Source organism: Mustela lutreola, chromosome 1 (genome assembly GCF_030435805.1).
Source record: "Mustela lutreola isolate mMusLut2 chromosome 1, mMusLut2.pri, whole genome shotgun sequence".
Lineage (NCBI taxonomy): Eukaryota > Metazoa > Chordata > Mammalia > Carnivora > Mustelidae > Mustela > Mustela lutreola.
Window position 1 is genome coordinate 182,735,207 of NC_081290.1, and position 13,285 is coordinate 182,748,491.

Below are 13,285 nucleotides of genomic sequence, written 5' to 3' on the forward strand. Positions count from 1 at the left end.
AATATCATAAATATATTAGCAAACCAAATTCAGCAATATATCAGAAGGATCACACACACGTTCAATTTCTTGCAGGGATCCAAGGATGGTTCATCATTGGCTAATCAATCAATGTGATACACCACATTCCCAAAATGAAGGATAAAAATCACATGATCATTTCAATAGAAACAGTAAAAGCATTTGATAAAATTCCACATCTGAAGGAAGCAAACTATGCTCCATGGGCCAAATCTGGCCTGCCACCTCTCTTTGGATAGTCTGGAAAGTTTATGTTTTTTAAAGGTTGAAAAGAATCAAAAGAAGAATATTCTGACACACGAAAATTACATGAAATTCAAATTTGACCACTACCTATAACAGTCTTGCTGGAACACAACTGCGTTCATTCACTTATGCAGTCCTGTCCGTGGCTGCTTCCACTTCATGCTCTGCGGCAGAGCTGAGCGGTCCTGACAACGACCAGCAGTGGTGCTCTCACTGCTTTGCACTGCTGTCCAATACAGCAAACTACAGCGACACATTTATATCTGGATAGTGTTCTGAGTGTCTTGTATATCCTGATACTGTAAAATATTAATGTTTTATTACCTGTCATGTCTAGTGTTGAGCTTTTAAGGACAGAGCAGTGTGGATGACTTTGTTGTTGTAATAAATGACAGAGCATTGTGTTAATCATGCAATAATATGACAACTGTGCTACAAGAATATAATATATGCTGACATCATCATACTAAGAACTCATCACAATAGTCCCAACTCAGAAGAAAGTACTGATTATAAGAATTCAGGGTATTTAAAATGGAACATTCAGCACTATGGAATTTCTCCCCCTCCCCCAAAAGAACAACAACAAAAAACCCCCAAAAAACAAATAAAAATGAGGTTCCAATAAAAGTCAGTTTCTGAGTGGCTAATTACTAGTAATGCAAGGAAAGCCATTTACCAATTAGGAGTTGCTTATTTTGTGCACTTGCAATAGATGAAGAGATGTGTACAGAAAAACTAGACTTAAGACTATTAGCCTTCTGGGCGCCTGGAGGGCTCAGTCAGTTGAGCATCTGATCCTGGTTTTGACTCCGGTTTTGTGGGACTGAGCCCCACATCTGGCTCCACACTCAGCAGGAAGTCTGCTTGAAGATTCTGACCCTCTCTATCCCTCCCCCAACTTGTGCATGTGCACACACTCTCTAATAAAGAAATAAATATTAAAAAAAAAAGACTATTAGCCTTATGGTGAGAACTGTTGCTTGAATAGTCGAGGACATTCCCAGTAATATCAATAGGAATCTAAAAAGACCAAGATACTATTTCAAACCACTATCCTTGGTTCTTGATGAGTTGGCAGATGTTACCAATACATTCTACTCAGTTGTTTATTCAAGAAGTCAGTGCTTTGTTTGAAGAGACTGAGGTATTAGCCTTGACTAGTCTGCATGGAACAACTATAGGTGAGAATAATTTTAAAAAATTGGAGAAACTGTAATACTTCAGTATAGCCTGAGGTGGAATCTGCTATGGTAGTCAAAGTGTGTGGAGCAGAAAAGGATGTAATTTAACAAATGTACAATGTCTGTGAAAATGTAGTGTTTAATGCTTATTCATCAGTGGTACCATGCGGGAAGTATTTGCATCTATCAGGTGTTACTGGATCAGTAGTGTCCAGGTAAACTTCATTCACTCTCTTGGACTTACTCGCTGCCAATTCTGTAAATTTCTTTCAGAAACAGAAGCTGAAGAGCCTGACCTGTGCTATCACATGGCAGCTCAGTGGCTAAAGAGGAGGTAAAGTTTTATAGTGATCTTTGAACTCAGGGCTGAGATTGAAATTTTTATGAATGAGAAGAACTTTCTTTGTGGTGAATGGCTTTGGAAATTAGTTTTTACTGCAAATTTGAGGATGTTTCTTAATAAATCAACCTAAATTACAAGGAAAAAAATGCTTACATAAAAAAACTTTGGAAAGGTACATTTTGAAACAACTGACATTTAATCACAAGAAACGTTGAACTATTTTTACACTTCTCATGCTGTCAAAAGTAAAAGCAGCAAGATTTCCATTCTTACACAAATTTGTAGCAGTTATTTTCTGAGATCAAACTATAGTTCCAATGGTATTTTACCACTAAGGCGGCCACAGACCTGCAACCCCACTCCCATTACCTGCATGATACATTTCCTATTTCCTATACAGTCTCACTTTTAAACTGAGGTTAGATTAAAGCTCAAACTGGGGTTAGGGTAAATAATAGTCCTCTTATGTTCAATATCATTTTTATCATTCTAGAGTCTTTATTATGGAGTACATAAAAGAGATGGCTATATTCACAGAGAATTCAGATTAGATTAGTAGACCAAGGAGAGATGTCTATGGGAATCATCTTAATTTTCCCAGACTTATCCATACTAAGATCCACACACGGCATCACAGTGTCCGGACACCCGATATGGACAGGCTCCTGCTTACAGTGTGACAACTGAGGGGAACACACAGTGCAATGTATCACAGCACAAAGAAGACATTAAAACACCTGCAGCATGGCTCAGCGCCTTGGATGTGGCAGTGAGCACAAGGTTAAAGGGGAAGGAAGAGGGAAAAAAGAAGAAACAGATGGTACTACTACTCGCTGCTGACTCCAAGTCAGTCATGTCTTCTGATCATTTATAAAATTATCTTCTTCTGTATATTTTTTCCTGTTTTGTCGAAGATTATTTGCCCATAGAGTTGAGGGTCCATATCTGGGCTCTCTACTCTGTTCCACTGGTCTATATGTCTGTTTTTATGCCAGTACCATGCTGTCTTGGTAATCACAGCTTTGTAGTAAAGCTTGAAATCAGGTAATGTGATGCCCCGTTTTATTTTTGTTTTTCAACATGTCCTTAGCAATTCGGGGTCTCTTCTGATTCCGTACAAATTTTTGGATTATTTGTTCCAGCTCTTTGAAGAATACTGGTGGAATTTTGATCGGAATGGCATTAAAAGTATAGATTGCTCTAGGCAGTATAGACATTTTAACAATGTTTATTCTTCCGATCCAAGAGCATGGAATGGTCTTCCATCTTTTTGTGTCTTCTTCATTTCTTTCATGAGTGTTCTCGAGTACAGATCCTTTATCTCTTTGGTTAGGTTTATTCCCATGTATCTTATGGTTCTTGGTGCTATAGTAAATGGAATCGATTCTCTAATTTCCATTTCTGTATTTTCATTGTTAGTGTATAAGAAATCCACTGATAAAACAGGAAAAAATATACAGTGGAAAAAAGACAGTCTCTTCAACAAATGGTGCTGGGAAAACTGGACAGCTATATGTAGAAGAATGAAACTCGACCATTCTCTTACACCGTACACAAAGATAAACTCAAAATGGATAAAAGACCTCAACGTGAGACAGGAATCCATCCGAATCCTAGAGGGGAACATAGGCAGTAATTTCTTCGATATCAGCAACAGCAACTTCTTTCAAGATATGTCTCCAAAGGCAAAGGAAACAAAAGCAAAAATGAACTTTTGGGACTTCATCAAAATCAAAAGCTTCTGCACAGCAAAGGAAATAGTCAACAAAACAAGGAGGCAACCCATGGAATGGGAGAAGATATTTGCAAATGACAGTACAGACAAAAGGTTGATACCCAGGATCTATAAAGAACTCCTCAAACTCAACACACACAAAACAGATAATCATATCAAAAAATGGGCAGAAGATATGAACAGACACTTCTCCAATGAAGACATACAAATGGCTATCAGACACATGAAAAAATGTTCATCATCACTAGCCATCAGGGAGATTCAAATTAAAACCACATTGAGATATCACCTTACACCAGTTAGAATAGCCAAAATTAGCAAGACAGGAAGCAACATGTGGAGAAAGGGGAACCCTCTTACACTGTTGGTGGGAATGCAATTTGGTGCAGCCACTTTAGAAAACAGTGTGGAGATTCCTTAAGAAATTAAAAATAGAGCTTCCCTATATCCCTGCCATTGCACTCCTGGGTATTTACCCCAAAGATACAGATGGAGTGAAAAGAAGGGCCATCTGTACCCCAATGTTTATAGCAGCAATGGCCATGGTCGCCAAACTGTGGAAAGAACCAAGATGCCCTTCAATGGACGAATGGATAAGATGTGGTCCATATACACTATGGAGTATTATGTCTCCATCAGAAAGGATGAATACCCAACTTTTGTAGCAACATGGACGGGACTGGAAGAGATTATGTTGAGTGAAATAAGTCAAGCAAAGAGAGTCAATTATCATATGGTTTCACTTATCTGTGGAGCATAACAAATAGCATGGAGGACATGGGGAGTTAGAGAGAAGGGAGTTGAGGGAAATTGGAAGGGAAGGTGAACCATCAGAGACTATGGACTCTGAAAAACAATCTGAGGGGTTTGAAGCAGCGGGGGGTGGGAGGTTGGGGGAACCAGGTGGTGGGTATTAGAGAGGGCACGGATTGCATGGAACACTGGGTGTGGTGCACAAATAATGAATACTGTTATGCTGAAAATAAATAAATAAATAAAAATAAAATTATCTTCTAAAACTCCCATCTTTTCCTTCAAAACACTCAGAAAATTAAAAAGAAGAAAAGACCTCATCTGGCTAAAGGTTGGGGGCTATGCATTTGTACTAACTTTGTTTCCAAGAATAAAACTTGTTGTTCAGTCTCCACAAAGGAGGAGAAGCCACTCACCACTGAGCTGCTGGGCCACAGCCAGGCGGCTGGGCCGCAGGGTGAATTGGCACTGTGTCTCCCGGGGCAGCTGCTCCATGAGGAGGGACTCCTGAAGGTTGGAAGGCGTGCCAGAATCCTTCGATCCCTGTGTCAGGAGCAGAGTGTCTCGAAGATGGCTCATTTTAATTCCATAGGGATATTCATGCCCTACACAGAGAAAAATCTAAATGTAGACGTTAGGCTGACCAGCCCCACGAGCATGTGAGCTAAATATGAGAATGCACTGTTGTTCGTTCCTAAAACTTTGGGAGTGAAGAGGTCTGCGCGATCACTGTGTGCTCCCACACTTGCAGACCCCACACGACACAGGTGGCCCCTTCAATGTAGTTTTAAGCAGGTGATGGTTGGGTGGGGGAGTCAGAAAAAAGCAAAGGGAAAAAAAAATCCTTAAAGAGTATCTTCTTTGGAATGCACAGATTCGTCTATGAGCTGCAGGATGTTGACTTTTCCTATGTTTGCAGGATTATTTAAGGTACTCTAGTTCTCTTTTGACACTATATCTATAAATCTTCAGCAAGTCCTTGACATCTCTCATGGTTTAAAACATTGACTCTACTTATCACACAGTGATAAAGATCAAGTAAGTGAACTTTATAATAAAATTTAAATAGTAAGGGCAAAGAACTATGTATTTCAAGCATCACTATTCAACACAAGATGTCTGTCTGAAAAAGACATTTCATTACTTCTTATTAGTTAGGTCATCAGAGTTACTCCAGAGAATCAGGACTAGTTTGATTCATGCTTCTTTCCCTCTGCTGCCCTTTGAAGGTGGTGTTCACAGGCAATAATCAGACGGAAGACTGCAGCAGGGCACGTGAAACACAGAAACAAGATTCAAAAAAGTAATCTACAAACTAGAACTAAACCCAAGAGGTCTGACTGCAATATGACTTTTTGTTTTTTAATATTTTCAGTGATTGCATTTTCTTAACTTAAATCTTCAAGTACTCTTGTGCTGTAAGTCTGCCTTTTTTTCTTTTTCTTTTAAGTACAGAGAGTAAGTTCTGTTCTACTCCTCATCTATTACTGAATGTAACCCTGTGAACTCTTCCCTTCCCTTTCCATCCAGCACAGGTACACAATATCAACATTCCAATAATATTGAGCATTAAGGGATTAAGGCCAAAAAAAAAAATAGCTTGTAGCTAAACTTGAGTTGAAGTTTCCAAGGCACACTACTTAAATACACAATAGACAACTGCTGCTAAATCATGTCCCATGGTTATTCTCTTTTTTTAGTGAGTTATCAATGAAGCTTAAAGCTGTTTTAAGTCTGAAAGCTGACATCTAAATAGTTCTAATTAATATATTTTATGAAAATAATTATGTTAAGTATTTATTTGATTTTTATAATAACTTGGTTATTCAAGAATTTTTATGAAAATGACATTAAAAAAAGAATCTAGAAATGCAGTGAATTTGGGCCTCAGCTATGTACATGACAGCTTACTTTAAGTGTGAGAATGCATATTCTATAGAAAGGTTTGGTTTTAGATTATGCAGATCACTTGAAACACCCTGAATTACAAAGTAGTGCTCTCCCAGGTAAATGAAAGGATTACATGAGATAATGCACATGATATGCTTTGCACAATATGTGGCAGATAATCAGCATTTAAAAATTATCAGCAGAAATCATCCTCTTCATCATTATTACTGTCATTATTTCAAGATCTGCTATAGATACTGTCCTTTATTTCAATTGCTCTACTTCTGTTAACTACATGGAGTGACCTTACTGATCAAGAAGTATTTTTTTTAGCTGAATAATTTAAACAAGGTGAGATGTAATCTATTAACCAATTAATTCCTCAGAACAAATGCTGGAAAATCCATCTAGAGAAATAGCAAAGTCGAGAAATAATAACCAGCTGATAAGTCAGTGAATATTTTTAGGACTCTAAATGGGTTAATCTCATTGTCATTATGATGCCCAGGGCAGGTTTTGAACAGCACTGATCAATTAAGAGGCATGACAGGAGTATAGAAAGTCTTCCCCAAAGGCAATGTCGTAGGGAGGAAAGGGAATAGGAAATTCAAGAATTGAATGTGAAAAATAAATGTATAGGGAAAAGGAATACCAATACATATTGGTTTCTTATAGAAAAAAAATTTAAAAAGATTTGCAAAATAGCAGTTTATAAAGTGAAAAAATAGAAAGAGAAATTGACATTTCTCTTCTTAACTAACTATACTGCTAGCTGTTTGAGTGAAGGGACAGCATTTGCCTAGGACTTAGGAAATGGCTGTTAGGTATGTATCAAATGAATGAACAGATATATGAGATTTAATATTTGATCGTGCTTAACATTTAGGACCACCTGACCAATTCTTTGAGACATTTAGAATCATAATCTCATCTTAGATTTTTGAAGGAACTTACCAATAAGTGGGTATGGCGCTTCTTCTCTGCCAGAATTGACCCATAACTGGTAATCTCTCTCAGAGCCCTTGGGGATAAAAGAAGTAACGATAATTCTTTCATGTTTGGTAATTAAATAAGGAGACTTTTGGGGGCCATATTTATGTTTTGAAAAAAAAGTGGGGTTGCTGTAAATGCTATTCAGGTTCATTGGGGTGGATACAATTTCTGAAGATGGCAATGTTAATTGCTACAACCTATCTTCTCCTGTCTCATCCCTAGCAGAGGACTCAGGACTTCTGCCCCTTTTCCCTAGTGATGACAAGGGGTCCACAGACTACAATGGAAGCAGCCCTCACAATTATGGATAGCCCACAGATCATAAAATTACAGACCTCTTTACAAAGCAAAAAGAAATGTTCTGGTTTTCTACAAGGTTAATCTCTTCTTTAGAGTCCTAACTTCTGCTATGTCTCTGGACTTCTCAGAGAATACAGGACTTAATCTCCAGCAAGCCCTTGCAAAGACATCCTTGGTATTCAGAAAGCCAAAACCTTGCTGGGCCTGAGACGAAAATCTAAAATCTCAAAGGCTGAGTATTAGTTCAGCTATTTCTGAGCAGAAGGAGAATGACCAAGAGGCTCTGAGGAGATAGGTAGCTGGCACAGTCAACACTGATTTTTTTTTGGGCAAGTCCAGTCCTGGGAACAGCAAGGACAAGAATTCTGTCTAGAGAATAGGCCCAGTCATAGAAAACAATGAAATTGTTCACTAGCAGAATTATAGTCCAGCAATACTAAAAAATCTTATTTGGAAGACATAATACTAAATTATGTAGACTTTGCTGTATCCTTTAGGAGGGGATAGAGTAAAAATGTTTTAAGTGAGACTAGAAGAGATTGGCAATATTCAATATTCTTGCTTTTATTTTTTGATTAAAAATCATGGTCTTGACCTTATCATGGAAGGTTCTGGCTGTGGAGAACAGCCTCTGGCCCCCTCCTGTACTCTGTCACTTCCTGTCCCCGTCCTCTAATCATAAAATTTTATTGCAAATAGGGAGAACAAGCAATCTAATGAAAATCCTTTTTTTCTGGTAGTATGTGAAAACATTGTAATAATCCTTTAGAATAGAAGAGTATAACCAAATAACCTCGATTCTTAATTATAATGAATAGAAATATTTTTGGTCTCAGGAGATGGATCACTTTTTTCAAAGGAAAAGCATAAATAAAATAAGTCATGTCATTAATTAATTTCCTTTCCTTTCCCTTAAACTACTCCTTTTCTTCCCAGTGTATATAAATCTAATCATATCTTACATCTTTACAACCTTTACCAAAAGAAATCAGATTTCTAAAAAAAAAAAAATCAGATTTCTTACCCTAAAGTCTGATTTCTCTGAGTGCTTATGGGCTTATGATAGTACCGTGTCTGAGTAAATCCAAATGTAACTTAGCAGACTATGGCATACCCCAAACATGTGACATGTTACATTATAGTAACTACGCTTTCATATTTAGAGAGAATCTGACTCAAGAAATGGCATTATTCACATGCTTCCTTTAGTTTCCAACCTTCTGAAAGTCACTTCTTGTAATGTAAGACCCACTGTGTGGTGCTTATCTAATGATAAGGGGGAGATGAGAACTTTCCAGTGTTCTCCCTACCTCATCCTCAAACACGCCAATCTTCTCCATTAATAGAATTTCAAAAACTTACCTTGGCCCCAAAACCAGAAAGAAGCAGAAGCTAAATGCAAAACAGGGGAACAGGTGGTATGCACACTAAAGCTCTCTAACCTCACAATCTAACTCAAAGCTTGTTTTTTTAATTTACCAATTCATTAGAGTTACCAGCCATCTCACCTTCTGGATCTACAGCCAGTGAATATAGATTCTAGCTATGGGTTCTTCATGTATACATTCTACTACAGAGCAAATCCTTCAGAATTCATCATCCTAAGATGGATGGAATCTTGGGATCATAGAATAATAATTAGGTAAAGGAGAAGAATCAGAAAAGGAGATAGAGGTAGAGGAAAAGGACAGTCAGAGAGAGACAAGTAGGAAGGAGGTTAGAACTTTCTCATTAGAATCTTAGACCATGAAACCCCTCCATCTGTATACGTATATGGCATATACAGTAAAAATACACATTATTATCACTCTAACATTATAGCCTTATCATATTATGCTTTTGAGTTCACGTAAGTCTCATGTCAATAAGAAGTAGCATCTAATATTAAAGTTTTACTGTCCTTATTTTCTTCATTTTTAGGAATAAAACATGAATTTGGTATCACTAGTAATTAGCTGTCTTATGATGAAAGGGATAATATTTTATGACTCTAAAGTATCAAAGTTTGTTTTTAATTGAGAATATCTAGTAGAGTAACTTACAGTTATCCCTAGCATTGGTAGTGACATGTTGATAACTTCATTTGCTGTATCTGAATTTGTTACTGTTATAGTTTTAGACTGTAGGAAAAAAGAAATAAGAAATGTAGTTATAAATAAAGAGTATTAAATCAGGTGAATAAATAATTATTATGAAATGATTACCCAAAGGCAAATTTGATTTCAAGTGTTAACAGTGTAAAGCACATGACTTAAGTAGAACAACAAGCCCTTGATGATAATTTACTTTCGTTCTATTATACCTTATGCCTTTTGATAAAACATTTATTTCTCTTAATATAAATAATGTGTAGCTCACAAAATATAAAACCTTCAGCAATTTCTTCCAACTTGTCACGTCTTAAGTAGAAGGTGGTTTTAGATAGTTCTTCATTCTATGACTCTATCTTCATTCTATGAATTTTTAGGAATTGAATCCCTTGGGTTAACAAATGGATGAGCTAGGAGAGAGGACATTTTTAAGGGATCAGCATGTTTCTGCCTCACAGTTTTTATCATATTGGTCAAATAACAATTAAGCCTATTTAGCCTTAGTTATTATGTATAATTTGATGACTAGAAATATAGAAAAAATGCCAAGACGTTATCAATGATGAACAAAATGGAAACTTATGGATGTTTTTATGATACTATACATTGCCATACTTCGCAACCGCTCTGGGTCACACTGGAAAAAACATAACAAAACAGTTATGCTTCGGCCAAAAGCAAAAGTTATGCAAATGTTCTGACATGAGTGCCAGATGTTACTGCTTGGGGGAAATACTCAAATTTTTATGGTGTGAAACTACAAAGATCTTACTGTAGCAAAGGGGCACATGCACCCGAATGTTTATAGCAGCAATGTCCACAATAGCCAAACTATGGAAAGAACCTAGATGTCCATCAACAGATGAATGGATCAAGAAGATGTGGTATATATACACAATGGAATACTATGCAGCCATCAAAAGAAATGAAATCTTGCCATTTGCGACAACATGGATGGAACTAGAGCGTATCATGCTTAGCGAAATAAGTCAAGCGGAGAAAGACAACTATCATATGATCTCCCTGATATGAGGAAGTGGTGATGCAACATGGGGGCTTAAGTGGGTACGAGAAGAATAAATGAAACAAGATGGGATTGGGAGGGAGACAAACCATAAGTAACTCTTAATCTCACAAAACAAACTGAGGGTTGCTGGGGGGAGGGGGTTTGGGAGAAGGGGGTGGGATTATGGACATTGGGGAGGGTATGTGCTTTGGTGAGTGCTGTGAAGTGTGTAAATCTGGTGATTCACAGACCTGTACCCCTGGGGATAAAAATATATGTTTATAAAAAATAAAAAATTAAAAAAAAAAAAAACCTTCAGCAAGAAAGAAAAGGATTAACCACACATGAGAGAGAGAGTACATGGACCACCCTCCCAAACCACCTCCCCCACATCTAGTGCAGCCAGCGCTCCCTATCATCTCATAATTGTAAATTGTATTTCCGTAATGAGAGAGCACTCGATCACTTTCTCCTTGTTCCTGAGCACTGTTTCACAGTGTGGGTTTCGCAGTCATTTCTTTGGATGGTAAGAAGCTGAGGTAAAATCAGAATAAAAACTGGCTACAAAAAGACATTTAAAGTTTAGAATTTTTAAAAAACCACTATTTATCGAGCACTATGTCAAACACTGTGGCTACCGAGGTTTTCAGTGTTGAAATGTGCAGATACCTGAAAACCAGTGAATCTGGCAAACAGACTGAGAATTTTAGAAACCTTAATTCTGTTGCCAACTCTGCTATTGAATAGATCTCTGATAGCTCTGTGCTAAACAACATTTAGAAATTAATACTTAAAAACAGTTTGCAACAAACAAAAAAGGGTTTAACAAGATTTGGGGGTATCTATATAGAGTTCACTGAATTCTAAGACATTTAAATGTAAGACAACGCTACCCTATCAAAAAAGAAGGATTTACTATGCAGAGAGGTTTTACATATTCTAATTACCAGATAAATCAGCAATTAGGGCTGTGTCCCTGATAAGACTTAAATGGTATAAATAAGTAGTATAGGCAGAAACAAAATGATATAAAAACAAAAATGTTGTACGAATAATGTTAAGTGAAATCCACTGACCATTCACCCCTTATCTTTCCATTACAGTATTTTTTTCCCTCTATGAGCTGATTATTTGACATGACTAATTGCCTCTTAAACTTGTTTGCTAATTGATTTCAAATTGTGCTCTTGAACTCCAAAGATTATGCAAAAGTCTCTCAGAAGCCAACAGGCAGGGCTTAGAGCACCCACCCCAGTGTCTGTATTCTACCAGAGTGCCACAGATGTTTTATATGTTGGGCTTTAATTTTATTAAAGGCATCTGCTTTTTTTTTTTAAAGTCTGAAAACCTATCCTTAAATTAAATTTTTTTTTTAAATAATTTTTTATTTTTTATAAACATATATTTTTATCCCCAGGGGTACAGGTCTGTGAATCACCAGGTTTACACACTTCACAGCACTCACCAAAGCACATACCCTCCCTTAAATTAAATTTTAAAGAAATTCTCTTATGAGTCTTTTGTAAAATGAAGAATCTTTCCTGTAATACCAATAGTCACCTAATATATCTGGATTCTAAGACAGTGATTTTTCTTAATATTAGACACATACATTCAAAACTAATTATAGGTGTGTGTTTTTACTTGCATGCCTTCCTGGCAGACTAAACAAATGAATTTCTGCAGATAGTATTCTTTGGCTAGTAAACAAATAAAGCAAACAGACAAAAATGAAAATGTGGCTCCCCCCCACCCCGCCATGTTAGCAGAATTCACGGACAGGCTGCGTATAACTAAAGGCCAAGGATAAAGAATGCTTTCCATGCATACATACATTCCCGTTTTGGGGGGGATCACTCTTTCTGGAAGCAGAGCTCCCTGAAAGGAGACTCTTCTCATGATGGAACTTCAGAGAGCTAAGGGCAGTGTGTCCTATCATTGCTGAGTTAACCAGGGTACTAGTGATAAAAACAGAGTGTCCAACCTGACCACATCTCTTGTCTTCTCTTCCAAAGAGAATGGAATTCTGGGCCTTTCTCAAACACACACTTACCATGTTTAAAAAAAATTCAAGGGGTTTTCCATGAATATCCCAATTATAACCAATTGCCACAACAACTGAAATCAAAGCTGGCAGCAAAATAGAGGTGGGTTTTTTTTGTTGTTGTTGTTTGTATTTTGCTACTTTGCTACAGTAAGATCTTTGTAGTTTCACACCATAAAAATTTGAGTATTTCCCCCAAGCAGTAACATCTGACACTCATGTCAGAACATTTGCATAACTTTTGCTTTTGGCCGAAACATAACTGTTTTGTTATGTTTTTTCCAGTGTGACCCAGAGCGGTTGCGAAGTATGGCAATGTATAGTATCATAAAAACATCCATAAGTTTCCATTTTGTTCATCATTGATAACGTCTTGGCATTTTTTCTATATTTCTAGTCATCAAATTATACATAATAACTAAGGCTAAATAGGCTTAATTGTTATTTGACCAATATGATAAAAACTGTGAGGCAGAAACATGCTGATCCCTTAAAAATGTCCTCTCTCCTAGCTCATCCATTTGTTAACCCAAGGGATTCAATTCCTAAAAATTCATAGAATGAAGATAGAGTCATAGAATGAAGAACTATCTAAAACCACCTTCTACTTAAGACGTGACAAGTTGGAAGAAATTGCTTCATACTAATAGGAACTATATCCTTGTGAAAATGGCTTTTTA

The 13,285-nt window shown here is 36.9% G+C and overlaps 1 protein-coding gene across 4 annotated transcripts in view; it reads right to left on the reverse strand.

Moving 5' to 3' along the window:
* Positions 1-13,285, reverse strand: part of ARHGAP20 (Rho GTPase activating protein 20) — a 130,300-nt gene that overhangs the window by 22,785 nt on the left and 94,230 nt on the right. For all 4 annotated transcript variants that reach the window (XM_059179980.1, XM_059179966.1, XM_059179989.1 and 1 more), the window contains exons 7-9: positions 9,508-9,585; positions 7,127-7,193; positions 4,699-4,887 (exon numbers count right to left, since the gene is read on the reverse strand). In XM_059179980.1, the coding sequence (XP_059035963.1) occupies positions 4,699-4,887; positions 7,127-7,193; positions 9,508-9,585 (334 nt within the window). The remainder of the gene's footprint in view (positions 1-4,698; positions 4,888-7,126; positions 7,194-9,507; positions 9,586-13,285) is intronic.